The sequence below is a fragment of the Geotrypetes seraphini genome, chromosome 10 (genome assembly GCF_902459505.1).
Source record: "Geotrypetes seraphini chromosome 10, aGeoSer1.1, whole genome shotgun sequence".
In the NCBI taxonomy this organism is placed as follows: Eukaryota; Metazoa; Chordata; class Amphibia; order Gymnophiona; family Dermophiidae; genus Geotrypetes; species Geotrypetes seraphini.
In genome coordinates, this window is record NC_047093.1 from 99,937,033 (window position 1) to 99,951,902 (window position 14,870).

A 14,870-nucleotide genomic window follows, 5' to 3' on the forward strand; every position below is an offset into this window, starting at 1 on the left:
TCCAGGGTTTTGGCTTTGGAGGGGTGATGTGCATCAATTGGCCTGTTGGGAAGCCAGAGATGCAAAGGGTTCTAGGAAGGGGGGCAGAGATATTTGCGGCTCTGGGATCCCTATCTTCAGCTCCTCCATCCCAGGGGGCGCAGTCTGCTCTTGAATGAGTTACGCTGTTCGTAGCTCTTCGGGTTTGTTGTTGATGTTGGGTGGTATATTTATTCTTCTTTTTTTTTTTTTTAAATTTTATTTCTCCTCTTCTGGAAGTGGATGTTGGTGGGGGGAGGAACCGGGGGGTTGGGAGGGGTTATTTTCGGCTCTAGGAGCCTATGGGGGGGGTGCAGTTTATGAGGCCCGGGGATTATCAGAGTCCAGATTCCCGGGCACTTTTCTAGTTGTTGGTTGTGATTGGCCTGCGGGCCCTTCTTTCTTTCTTTGTAGATTGTTGTTGAGAGGGGGGGCTGTTGGGGGGGGGGGGTTGGGGTTTGGGAGGATTGTTTTTGTTTCAGCTTTGTCATTGTGTATGGCACTTCTTCAATGCAAATAAAAATTGTTTTGACACTAAAGAACATTGGATACCAACTGTGTGTGAGATCCTCTCTCCTAGCACAGTGTTTCTCTACTTGTTCAAGCCAAGTACCCATTAAGTCTAACAAATATCAAACGAGTACCGTCGCCCAGGCTCTGCCAAGACCCCACCCCCATAATAATAGTACTAATTGTAATGCAATTTCTTCCATCCATAATCTTAATATATAATGGTAACCACAAAATTTAAAAAAACCCACAAAGCACACGGTACGCAGAGAAAATGTTAATTATCATTTATATTTGGGGGGGGTCAAAGAGGTCAAGGCAGATGATTTTAAAATATGCAATGTCACCTCAGTAACAACTATAGAAAAATAGACAAATGTAGTGCAAAATATAGACAGCAGATATAAAGTCTCAAAACAGACACATAAGAATAACCTTACTGGGTCAGACCAATGGTCCATCAAGCCCAGTAGCCCGGTCTCACGGTGGCCAATCCAGGTCATTAGTACCTGGCCAAAACCCAAGGTGTAGCAATATTCCATGCTACCAATATAAGGCAAGCAATGGCTTCTCCCATGTCTTTTTAATAACAAACTATGGACTTTTCCTCCGGGAACTTGTCCAAACCTTTCTTAAAACCAGCTATTCTATCTGCTCTTACCACATCTTCTGGCAACGTGTTAAAGAGCTTAACTATTCTCTGAGTGAAAAAAAATTTCCTCCTATTGGTTTTCCTACCTTTGTTGTCTGATGATTTCATGAGCCTCCGATTATACTTCCTTCTGACTGTGCATCCAATATTTCTTTCTTTCTTTCTGCCTCCTGCATGCTTCATCTCCTCTGGACCTAATTCTGTTCCCCAATCAACATCTCTCTCTGTCCCTCCATGAATCCAACTTTTCTTCCTCTATTCTCCACCCCTATTGGCAACATGTCTTCCTCTTTCTCACTGTATCTGTCTTGAGAGATCCAAGCATCTCTCCCACTCCTCTACTGCCACATCCAACCTTTCTCCCTCTCTCATTCCCTGGAGAATGTGCAGCATTTTTCACCATGCCCAACAGCCTCAGCCCCGTGCCCATTTCTCCTTCTATCACCCCTCTCCAGCACCATGCCACATCTCTCCCTCTATCACTATGTCCAATATTTCTCCACCTTAAATCCCCTTCAATCTGTCCTTCTGTTCCCTCTCCACAATATATCCAACATTTCTCCCTTTCATCCTTCTCTCCCCCATGCATCTCTACCTTTCTCCTCTCTGTGCCCAATTTTCCTCTTTCTTCCTTTCCCCATGTGCACCATGTCTTTCCCTATCACTCCACACCTATATCCAACAATTCTCTTTTCCTATTCCCTCACCCACCAGCAGCATCTCTTTCCCTCCCTTCCTAATCCACAGCCCGTGCAGTATCTGTCCTTCCCTCCAACTCCAGCCCCCACTCCTCTCAACTGAATCTTACCTCTCCCCAGTTCAAGATTCCCCCACCTATCGTCTCCCGACTGCTGTATTTTAAAATCTTAGGGCAGCCGGAGGCGCAACAAAGCCAGCCTCCTGCCGTCTGCCTGCCTACCTACCTGCTGCAGAAAGAATACTTCGAGGCAGGCATACGGTGGGTGGCTGGCTTCGTTGCAACTCCCGGCTGCCGAAAGATTTTAAAATACAGCGGTGGGGAGCTGGTAGGTGGGGGAATCTGGAACGGAACGAAGCATGCCTCCCGCCGTCTTCCAGTTCCCCAGAAGTGTTCTTTCTGCAGTATTCTGCGTAGGCTGCAGAAAGAACACTTCCAGGGCAGGCAGACAGACGGCGGGAGGCTAGTTTTGTTGCACTGGTGGCTGCCCGAAGTTATAAAAATACAGTGGCGAGAAGCTGGTAGGTGGGGGAATCGGGAACTGGGGAGAGGTTGGCTCCAGCTGAGAGGAGTGGGGGCTGGAGTTGGGTTGGCTTTGATGGAGGGGGGTGGGTAGGAAGGAGGGATCCCCAGAGGCATGTGAGGCGGGCAGGCAGGCAATATCCTTGGTGGCACGTATCCCTAAGGGTATGTGTATTGCGTGTTGAGAAACTGTCCTAGTCTGTTAGACACTAAGGGCAGGATGCACAAAGCTCCACCAACCTAGTAAAAAATACCAGTTTGGAGCAATTTATTTTTACTGGGCTATGCTTGCACAAATAGCATGCAAATCATATGCATGCTATTTGTGCAGAGTAGCCGGTTAAAGAGGGGAGGAACTGTGCCTGGCAGGGCAATCGCTATGCACAGTTCCTCCTGCCTGCCTGCCTGCAGCTACCATTCTCCTTCCCTCTGCCCAGCTGATGGTGGCTCCAGAGCTGCCATCAGCTGAGAGCCAGCAGAGGGGAAAGCGGTGGCTGCTTGCTCAGCTGATTTGTGGCTTTCCTTACCGGCTCTGAGGGCTGCAATTGGCTGATCAGGGCCCTGGCGCTGGCAGGAGAACCTGCGAATCAGCTGAGCCAGCAGCTGGGAAGAGAGAAGGAGAAGGGTGGCTGGCTGCAGGCAGTTTTATTTCCTTTTTTAGAGGAACATATGCGTTTGTTGTGTGAACGCACAATACATGGGCAACAGCTACCTTCAGCTCCAGATCTGTTGGAAAATTTCCCCTTAAAAGGCGGGGGTGTTCCCTTAGTGCATCATAAGGAAAGCTCTTTAGAATACTAATGAGCTCCTTCTAATGCATTTGGATAGGGTTCTTGGTAGCTGCTATGAGGATCAGTAGCAGCCACAGAGAACACTTTTGTGCATCAAACTTTGTTTCCATACCAGTAATAGTGCTTTAACGAGTCTTTAACTGACACGGAAAGCTTTTGAGCATCAGGGCTTAAGAGAGGATCACACACATAGTTGGTATCCAGTGTTCTGTACAAAATATATCAATTGGACTTTTTTTTGTTCTTTAAGACTGATTCATAATAATAACAAGTTTTTCAGAAGAGGCATTTGTTGACTGTTTGATCATCAAGCCTCTAGTTTTCCTCTTCATGGAAGACAGTGAGGAGACTGGATTTGGAGACTGGTTAGTCTGACCTCTGACTTTGGTGAGTGAATTAATAGAATTGCTGCTAAAACATGATGTACAGTGCATTATAGGACTTAAGGCAGCATGACCTAGGCGTGATACACTAGATTAGTGTGGTTACATCTGTTTCTGGACTGTGGTAAAGCAGCCCTAGCCTGATATGATTTAACTTAAGCTCCTTTTTTTTTTTTTTTTTTTGCAAGGGTCTTGGTTCACATGGCCGCAACGGTCTGTCCTCTGCCTGGGTCTTTGGAGACAAATCAGCCTGGCTTTCCAAAAGATATCCTGGGAGCAAAACTCGAAGGGAAATATCTTTGCTCCCACTGCAAGAATATACTAAGGCGACCATTTCAAGCTCAGTGTGGCCATCGGTATTGCTCATATTGCTTAAAGACAATCATAAGGTAATTATCTCCGAGTCTATCCCTTCTGCAGAATGTTTAGACCTCCTGCACCTACTATTACCAGAGGACCTAAAGCACAGCAACACTGTGGTCCGAGTGATTGATTATGTTCTGCCTCCTGATATTGCTGCTTGCTCTCTTTCTTTGTAAGATAATTGTATGTTTTGGACTGTAATCTGGTTCTGTTGGGTAAATGGCTGGTACTCCTGTATTCCATTCTGCATACATTTCCCTGAATATCAATTGTATTTAGTAAGCAGGTTTGAGATGCCATTTATCAAGGAAACTTGTTTAGTAAATATTTTAGAGATATATGTTTAAAAGGAATTTGATTTGAGAGAGCTTCTTAACATAACCTACACTTTTAAACAGGCTTTGAGTCTAAACCTATCACCAGCTGTCTGTTTTGGTTTCTTTGAACATTTAACTAGGCTATCATGTTAATGCATGCTGGAGTAAGCACAGTGAGAATGTGAAAATTTTCCAGGGTGTTATCATCACTGCTTAGGAATCAGAAACTCATTGTCCCTCATCAACAAAAGAAAAGGGAGCATGAGCTTTCTGAATAACAAAGAAGGAATTTGTGGATCTAAAAATCCCACAGAAAGAAGAGTGGGGATTTCCCAGATGTCTATTACTATATAGTCTAGCTTGATGGCATAGCCCTGGTATGAGTCAGCACTGGACTGAGAGAAGTTAGTGGGTTCTCCTCTAAGTAAAGAGATCATTTTGGCACGGGAACATCCACTAAAATGTGGATTGAATACAATTGAAAAGATATTTGACATTTTGCCATGTTCACAGTATTTCTTGTGCCCGAGGATCATTAAGTTATCTCAGGACAAGCAGGCAGCATATTCTCACAGCTCTTCATATTTCTTAGCTGTCTTTATCAATGCTTTGCATCTAACTTGCCAGTGCTCTTGTTTCTTCCTATTTTCTTCATTCAGATCTTCTTTTTTCCATTCTTTAAAGGATGATTTTTTTGGCTCTAATAGCCTCTTTCACTTCACCTTTTAACCACGCTGGTTCTCGTTTCCTCTTCTTTCCACCTTTGCTGATACATGGAATGCATCTGGTCTGGGCTTCCACAATGGTATTTTTAAATAACATCTATGCTGGTTTACAGTCCTAATCTTTGCAACTGATCCTTTTAGCTTCTTTTTAATCATTTTCTTCATTTTATCATTTTGAAAATTAAATGCCCCTACAGTATATTTCTTTTGTGATGTCACTCCTGGTATCAGCTCAAATTTGATCATGTTATGATCACTGTTTCCCAGCAGACCCAACACAGTTAACTCCTGTACTATGTCTTGCATTCCACTAAGGACCAAATCTAAACTAGCAATACCCTCATGTCGGTTCCTAGACCAGTTGCTCCAAGAAGCAGTCATTTGTGACATCTAGGAATTTTACCTCCCTAGCACTCCCCGATGTAACATTTAACCAGTCAATGTTGGGGTACTTAAAATCAACTATTATTATAGTGTTGCCCATTTCTCCAGCTTTCCTAATCTCTGAAAACAATTCTTCCTCTTTCTTCATTTCCCCATATACATCATCTCTCTTTCCCTCTCATGTCACACACCTATGTCCATCAATTCTCCGTTCCTTTTCCCTTCCCCATGGCAGGATTTTTTTCTCTCCCTTCCCACTACTCCACCTGTGCAGCATCTCTTCTTTTTTTTTTTTCCTCCTTTCCTAACCCCCCCCCACCCCGTCCGTGCATTTGTTCTTCCCAACCCTCTCCCAGTATGTGCCGTATGTGTCTTCCCAACCCCCTGAGCATTTGTCCTCCCTGCCTTCCCAACTCCTTACCCCCTGCACCCAGCCTCTCCCTGCCAGGCTGTGCACCCAGCCCCTTTCCTTCCCTCCCCCATGTCAGGCTGTGCACCCAGCCCCCTCCTCCCCTCCCCTCCCCTCCCCTCCCCTGTCAGGCTCTGCATCCAGTCCTCTTCCCTCCCCCCTGTCAGGCTCTGCATCCAGTCCTCTTCCCTCCCCCCTGTCAGACTCTGCACCCAGCCTCCTTCCCTGCCCTCCTACTTTGCTGCTAGCCTAGTGGGTGGCTGCAGCCACGGAATGCGTTTCCTTTTGCTGTTCAGCGGCAACGAGCACAAGCGTGCCTTGGCGGCACTCCTGCTTGGCGCAGAGTGACTTTTTGACTGGCTCCTGTGAATTCTTGTGATTCATAGTACTTAGACCCAGAAAAAGTCATTGAGTAGAATGAGTAGTTCTGAATTGCTTGTTTACGCTTTCCAAAATACTAGGACTAGGTGGCATGCGATAAAACAATAAGTTGTAGATTTAAAATGAACCAGAGAAAATATTTCTTCACTCAACGGGTAATTTAAACTCTGGAATTGCTGGAAAATGTAGTAAAAGTGGTTAGCTTAGCAGGGTTTAAAAACAGTTTCCTAAAAGAGAAGACTGTAAGTCATTATTAAGATGGCTTAGAGAAATCCATTGCTTATTTATAGAATAAGTTGCATACAGTCTGGTTTTCTCCTTGGAGTCTTGCTAGGTGCTTATGACCTGGGTTGGCTACTGTTGGAAACAGGATACTGGGCTTGATGGATCTTTAGTCTGATCCAGTATGGCAACTCTTTATGTTTTTATTACTGGGGTTATTTTAATAATGACTTATAGACTTTTCCTCCAGGAATTTGTCCAAATTTTTTTTTTTTAATTTTTTAATTTTACATCCAGCCATGTTAACTGCTTTTACTATTTTCTCCCACAATAAGTTCCATGTTTATGTTTTAAGATCTAGTTTTCTTCCATTAATTTTAACCCAAACACTCATTGTCTTGTCTAGCTTGTAAACTAGTAGTGTTAAGCTACCAGGCTGGTATATTTGATACAAACTGAGCTTTAGGATTTGGCATATATACTTAAAAATCATTGCACATTTTTACTTTGCAGAACCTGTGTCATGGAATGTATGACACTTGCATTGATATAATCATAGGAAATCAATTCTGTAAAATGGTTTCTTGGCATGCCGACTTTTTTAAATAGAGAAGCACATCTTGTTTGGTTTAACCAAATGCATTTAAAGGTTGTATTGTATGAATAAAATGTGACAGACTTGTCTTGGTATAACACATAACTTTGGTAGTTCTACCTACATTTCTAATTTTGATGCTTTGGCTCTGGAGGACAGTTTAGAAGGTGTTGGAATGGTATTAAGAGAACATAGCTTACCCTCCTGATATGTCCCTTTTTTTTTTCTCCCTCTCAAGCTCTGGTCCCCAGAAGTGTGCTGCATGTCTCCAGGAAGAGATATATGAAGAAGGAATTTCTATTTTAGAAATCAGCTCCGTAAGTAAAGATAAATCCTTTGTTTTCCTGATCTTAAAGCAGAGGTAAATCTTTATCTTAATTCAATTTCTAGTTTTGCATGAGGATAAACATTACATTACATTAGAGATTTCTATTCCGCCATTACCTTGCGGTTCAAGGCGGATTACAAAAGAGATAAAAAACGGAGGGTTACAATGGAAGAACATTTGTCCTTTCTAGAGAGGTAAAGAGTAGGTTATGTAGTTTCTGTGTGGCGGGAAGAGGGAGGGGGGGGAAGGACGGTAAGTTTGAAGTTAGGGCTGTTTCAGGAATTTCTTGAAGAATGGATGTTTTGCTTACTGGCTTCTCTCCTCATTATTTGGACTTTCATTCTTAATTGGAACTGGGGTAAAGACTCATGATACTATAAAAGCTTATACAGTTTCTGTTACACTTCATAATAATAATTTATTTCTTATATACCGCTATACCGTGAAGTTCGAAGCGGTTTACAATAAAGATACATTTGACAGTACATTGTGTTGGCAGTCCTTCTGCCTGCGAGATGGATAATAGTCTCCTTTGGAACCTGACAGAAGTAGACTCGTGGGCAAATCAGTAATTGTCATGTTTACATGAAGGCTGGGATGCTCTCTCCCTTAGAGGGCTAGGAATGCTCCTTGCTCACTAACTCTAGCCCTAACTGGCCAAAAGAACAAAAGCCCATCCTTGGAATTGAATCTGAATATCCTATAGAGCAGCGCTGAACCATCAAACTTAGCCTTGTAAAGAGTTCTCTTAATCTCCTGTGTTAATACTTCCATAAAGCCAGGGCTAATTCCTGTGCCAGTTATCCCATAAAGCCGGAGGTAAGAGGAGCCAAAGTGGGTAACTATTTTAAAAATAAATCTTATAAAGTGATGACCCCATTAAAAGGAAAGACAAAAGGATCCCATGTGGTGTTATATTTAAACACATGTGATATTAATTTGATCTTTAAAATTGATATTGTGTTCTTTAGTTTTATACTAGAGAACACAAGAAATCAGGACTGGTATTAAATATTATAAATAAAAGAAGAGGTTGCTTCTTATTTGTCAGGATGAACCCAATTTTAGAACCATTGGTATTGCAACAGGGGAATACTTTTCTATTTAGTAGAAAAGGAGTTGCATTATTGTGTTAAGGTGGTGCTACAAGCATATTAATGGAAAAATTTGCTGTTTTTCCCTTTAAGGCTTTTCCAGATAATGCTGCCCGTCGAGAAGTCGAAAGTCTCCCAGCTGTCTGTCCAAATAATGGTTGTGTATGGAAAGGCACAATTAAAGACTTTGAGGTAAAGAAATGTCGCATTGCATGACCTGAGTAGAACTAGGGTTGGGTTGAGATTGCTGCCTCTAATTCTGATTCTGCAGAGCCTTTATCAGTAAGGATCTGACATTCATGATGGGAAGAGGGCCCTAACTAAGCTAGCATAGGTCTTTGTTCAAGACAACCAAGGAGATTGTCATCTCTAGCTTTGAATTGATGAGAGCAGTGATTTTCTAACTGATGGCCTTGGGACCATAGTTCCTTTTGGAACTTGTCATAAAAATGTTATGGAGCCAGCCAGTGATGATTCTCTTGATCTCTGCCAGTGATAAGAGTCACCAATTATGGAGCCTCCTTTTGAGGAAATGCACTCCAATTATTAGAATTAGCAATGATTTGATCTAAAGTTAGCAAGTCTACCAGGTGGCTATTGAGCAAGGGTCATTGACGCCATTTGTGAAAGCTTCAGGTTTGAAAATAATTATACATGCAAAATGACACCAGTGCAAGGTTTTAAAAATTATAACCAAGATTTATTGAATTATTGTTTCTATTTTTCCATTATTAGATCAAAAGCATCAGCATAATTAATGCTTACGTTGCGCTAATGGGAGATCGTCAGAGGTGCCAAATACTGGCCTTCTCACAACGGTCTCGTTTTACTAGCTCCAAATTTCCTATTATATGCTGTTGGCTTTTCGTGACATCATCATCATAATCAACCAATAACAATCCTATGGGTGGTCTTAAAGTTGGACAAAGAAACATTCCTCCACATTTAAAAGTTAGACAAAGTTTCAGAAAATTACTTTTGATTTCTGAATTAACCTTAACATATTCAAAAGAATTCTACAATTATTAACAGGGTGCTGAGAAATTCTCAACCTCTCCCTAAATTGACAGTAACTTTAGTCTGGAAGAGGAAAGCTGACAGCTTCATGTTACACACAGTGATAAGCATGGGCTTCCAATGCCCCCCCTTCCTATGCTGGAGACTGACTCTAATTACTTCCAGATGCTGCTGTAGGATTTCTTCCTTAGTGTTCTTTTTATAAACCATTTATATCACCACATATCACATTCAGGTTTAAAATATATAAAATATTAGAAATTAAGTACACACCATTCTTTCATATATCTCTCATATATCAATCATTCCTTCGTTCATTCGGGGCCCCTTGCACACATTCATACTTAATGCATTTTATCTCTTAGTTTAGGACACGTGATCTTCCTAGCCAGTCTACAGTACATGTGGTATTACTTAACCCCACGCTGCTGGGAGCGGGAAAAACTCAGAGAGGACAAAGAAGACAGAAACTAGTCACTGGTAAACACAAAGAACCCAAAATGGATTCCATGTAATCCTGATTTCCACCATGATTTGGCTCAACAGCAAAGTACATACACAGATATTATTATGCTTTTCCTTATATTAATCCTTAGTGTGTTTTTCTCTGGCCTTAGCTACATTATATTAAAATTTTTATTCACCTGTTTTTCCGTACGCTTCTATTTGGGCGTGGTCCTTAACTGACACAGATGTTTGTCTAACTAGAATTACCCAGAATCATACGAAAACTGGCCTTTTGTAGAAAAAAAACTCCACAAAAAATACTGCACTTATCCTAACATCCATTCCCATTTCCGTCCCATAACCAGCACCCCCTGCTGGCCACGAGCCACTACTCACTAGATAGAGGATTGCTCTGGGTATAATATAGAACTGCTGCCATCAGTTTTCATTTGAGGCTTGATATACCACTTTGAGGAAAAGAAAGGAATGAAAAAATAGGAAAGAGATAGAATAAGGGAAATATAAGAAACTTTAGGACTTGGCTTGGTAGGCAATAGAAAAGGTGGGGGAAGGGGAGACCTGAAGATCATACTTCCGTGGGCTATCAACAGTTAAATTGGCTAGCATAAGCTAAGTAGAAAAGTTGTTTTCAAGACTGCTTTAAATTTGGGAACACTGTTCCATACAGTAGCCCCTAGGGAGCGCATTCCAGAGGGAAGGTATACTGTAAAAGGCAAATTTACTTGTACTCCGCTTAGAAATTAGATAGGCAGAATATCAAATTTTTAATAAAACTTGAGTCTGAGCCTGTATTGCAGAGGTATAAATAGATAACTTTCATGTGGTGGGTATAAAGTTTTAGCAGATATATGGTTTTACGAAGGGAAGGTCTTGTCAATCCAACCTGATAAGCTTCTTTGATTGGGTAACAAAAAAGCTGGATGGAGGGGGAGGCCCTTGACATCGTGTACTTGGACTTTAGTAAAGCTTTTGATAGTGTTCCACACCTCAAGTTATTGAACAAGATGAACACGATGGGACTAGGAGGAACGCTGACTGCATGGGTAGAAGACTGGCTTAGCTGCAGATTTCAAAGGGTGATGGTAAATGGTACTCTCTCAACAACATCAAAAGTGACCAGTGGAGTGCCACAGGGCTCGGTCTTGGGCCCAATGCTATTTAATATTTTTGTAAGGGATCTGACTCAAGGACTTTGAGGCAAAATTGCGTTATTTGCCAACTATGCTAAACTGTGCAACATTGTGGGAAGGGCAACAGAACCTAACAGCGCAACTGCGCAAAACACTATGGAACAAGACTTACTTTTGCTAGAACAATGGTCCAGTACTTGGCAACTAAACTTTAATGCCAAAAAATGTAAGGTGATGCATCTTGGCAGCGGGAATCCTTGACTACATACACCCTAAATGGAGAAAACTTAACAAAAACTGAAGTAGAAAGGGACTTGGGAGTAATCATCCGTGAAGACATGAAGGCTGCAAATCAGGTGGAGAAAGCCTCAGCAAAGGCTAGACAAATGCTTGGCTGCATCAGAAGAAGCTTTATCTGCCGAAAGCCCGAAGTTATAATGCCATTATACAGATCCATGGTGAGACCGCACCTGGAGTACTGCGTCCAGTTTTGGAGGCCACATTACCAAAAGGTTGTGAAGAGAATTGAGTCAGTTCAGAGAATGGCCACAAGGATGGTCTCAGGACTTAAAGATCTTTCATATGAAGATCATCTGAGCAGTCTGTGCTTATACTCATTCGAGGAGCGCAGAGAAAGGGGGGACATGATAAACTTTCAAGTACATAACGGGCCGCATCGAGGAGGAGGAAGATATCTTTATTCTTACGGGTCCCACGGTGACAAGAGGACATCCGCTAAAACTTAGGGGAGGAAGATTTCATGGGGACACCAGGAAATACTTCTTTACCGAGAGGGTGATGGATGGAATGGTCTTCTACGTCAGGTAGTCGAGGCTAGTAGCACGCTCGACTTCAAGAGACGATGGGACAAACATGTGGGGTCGCTACAGAGGTATGATAGAGGATAGTTTCTCTAGGGTGGAAGGGATCATGATTGGGCAGACTTGTCGGCCCTTTTGTGCTGTCGTATTCTATGTTTCTATGCTTAGCAGCTAATTAATCTGCTTTTCCATGTCCGAATACTCAGTTGTAGTCTGGTCAGTGTGATTGGACACTAGATGTCCTCTGATCACTGCATGCCGAGTGCCAAGTGTTACAAGCTCTCGATCTGCTCTTTCCACATCTTAGCACTGAATGCCAGGATTTGAACCCTCTTAACAGCCTACCCCCACCACCCAATACGTGGTCTGAGAGATCTCATTGGAATGATTATCCTGAAAAAAATTCCCAAATTGGTGTTGCAAAAATTATTTGAAATCAGTGAGCTTTTTGTAACAAGGAGGAGGGGTGACGTGATCAAATTTTTTTTAGAACCCAAAATTAATTTTAATAGCTGTGTTTTGTATAAATTGAAGACGTTTTATATCTTTGACACAACCCTTTATATAATGAGTTACAATAATCAATTTTAGATATTACGAGAGAATGAATTAAAATATTAAGAGACTTTGCATCAAGGAGGGGGACCAAAGATCTAATCATCCTAAGTTTGTAGAAACAGTTTTTGACCAGCGCACTGATTTGAGGACAGAATGAAAGTTTATTATCAATAAGAACACCTAATATTTTGGTTGTTGGAGTTGATTTTAAAGGGACATTGTCGATGGAAACTGGAGTAATTAACTCTAAACTTTCTTTCCATATAAAAAGCACGGTACTTGTTTTAGAAATGCTTATTGAAAGCATATTCACATTTAGCCAATCATGAATTTTAGTTAATTTGAGATCGATGGTAGAGCAACGAAAACACACATATGAGAATGTGCAGATCACAAGAAGCACCCATTTTTGATCTACAATTTTTTCTGTGACATGCATGACTACATATCAATCGATCATGTAGTCGCTGACATCATGTTGCTTATCTAACCATCGATGGTACCTGACAGAAGTTGTACCGTTCACACTTTTCAGCAAATATGCTTTAATCACTGACAGTATCAAACAGGACATTGCTTCAAAGCTGTTGAATACATCAGTGCCCAACCACTGCCTGGTTTTCAAGCACGTAAACTGAAGCATGTCATTGAGAGACTTGGTTGGATCTGGATCACATTTCCTGTTCCATTCTCCTGGTGTTACCGATGAATAATTGACAAAGCCAGTGGACAAGATACAAACTTACATACTGCTGAACAATTTGTCAACACAGTGAAAGTGGTTAACACAGCCGAGTGATGTATTAAACTGATAACTAACATTGCCACTAGTGCTGCCTAATTCAGGAAAAAATTTTTTAATTCAATTCAGCCTACTGCAGAGACGAGCAACGAAGCTAATAAGAGGTATGGAGAACTTGGAATATGAGGAACGACTCAAGAAACTGGGACTGTTCTCCCTTGAGAAGAGGAGGCTGCGAGGGGACATGATCGAGACGTTCAAAATGCTGAAAGGCATCGATAAAATAGAGCAGGAAAATAAATTATTTACACTGTCCAACGCGACACGGACAAGAGGACATGGTTTGAAGCTAAGGGGGGGACAAGTCCAGGACAAATGTCAGGAAGTTCTGCTTTACGCAGCAAGTGGTAGACGCCTGGAATGCTCTCCCAAAGGAGGTTATTAAGGAATCCACTGTGCTAGGATTCAAAGGCAAATTAGATGCACATCTCCTTACGAGAGGCATAGAGGGATATGGGTGATTAAAACTACATCAGGTGTATACCTGACTGGGCCTCCGCGTGTGCGGATCGCCGGACTCGATGGACCATGGGTCTGATCCAGAGATGGCAGTTCTTATGTTCTTATGTACTGAATCGATTTTTCAATTTGATTTTCCTGCCCAGTTGGGTATTTTGTTTTGGTTGGTTTGTTTTGTTTTTTTGGTGTGTTTTTATTTTTTTATTTTTTTATTTTTTCAAATATCCTGGTGGGTTTATTTTATAGCCACTTCACCTTTGCCTTCTCCTACCCACACTGGCGCTATGGTGTAAACAAAATAAACAAAGAAGACTTTCTTCTCTCTATTAAATCTTAGCTCACGTTCGTGGTCTAATACATCTCTGGCAGGATACACATTTCAGATTTGACACATAGTAGTCACAAAACGTACAATAAAATTTATTTTTCTACCTTTTGTTGTCTGGTCATTATTCAAATAATGTTGGTCCCATGCTCTGTTGTCTTCTTATAACTTGCTTGCCAGAGTCTCTTGCCCATTTGTCGTTTTCTTCTTTCTCCGTGCTAACCATCCATCTTTCATCTCGGTCCTCCCCTTCCGTTTCCCTTCCCTCCCCCAGAGGTCTGGCATCTTTCCTTTTTTTTGTCTCCATCCCCGCAGCTGCAGCGATAGACCCCCACCACCCCCAAGATCCACATCTCTCCTTTTCTTAACTACCCTTTCATTCAGCATCTCTCCCTCCCCAGCACCTCAGGGTCCACCAGCTCTCCCTTTCTCTTCACAACTACTCTCCTATGTAGTATCTTTATCCCCCCACACCATCCCTTGTGTCCAACTTCTATCCCTTTTTGTTCCTTCCCTCCCTAAATCCCATTGCGCACCATCTCTCTTCCTCTCCTCTGTTATTAGATTCATTATTTCTTCCATCTCCCCTTACCCCGTCTCCCCTTTCCATGATCTCCCCCAAGTTCATCTCTCCCTCTTCCCCCATCTCTCTCCCTCTCCTCTGTTATTAGATCCATTATTTCTTCCATCCTGCCCCCCCAAATCTCCCCTCTCCATGATCTGAAAACTGACGAAAAGGGACTGAAAGGGAAACGGCAGCGGGAACAGCAGGTGGCAGCAGCAGAGTTCTGGCACCGCTGCTACATGGAGCTTTGCCCTCTGGGCTGGTGGCTGCATCATCGCCCCCGCCGCATCTCTTTAAGTGGTCCTTCAGCAGCGAGAGCTTCCACAACAGCCTT

The 14,870-nt window shown here is 42.3% G+C and overlaps 1 protein-coding gene across 8 annotated transcripts in view; it reads left to right on the top strand.

Annotated features, from left to right (window-relative positions):
• The window catches only part of TRAF2 (TNF receptor associated factor 2), a 217,247-nt gene that overhangs the window by 90,425 nt on the left and 111,952 nt on the right, over positions 1 to 14,870 (top strand). For all 8 annotated transcript variants that reach the window (XM_033960745.1, XM_033960752.1, XM_033960751.1 and 5 more), the window contains 3 exons: positions 3,762 to 3,962; positions 7,208 to 7,286; positions 8,485 to 8,583. In XM_033960745.1, the coding sequence (XP_033816636.1) occupies positions 3,762 to 3,962; positions 7,208 to 7,286; positions 8,485 to 8,583 (379 nt within the window). The remainder of the gene's footprint in view (positions 1 to 3,761; positions 3,963 to 7,207; positions 7,287 to 8,484; positions 8,584 to 14,870) is intronic.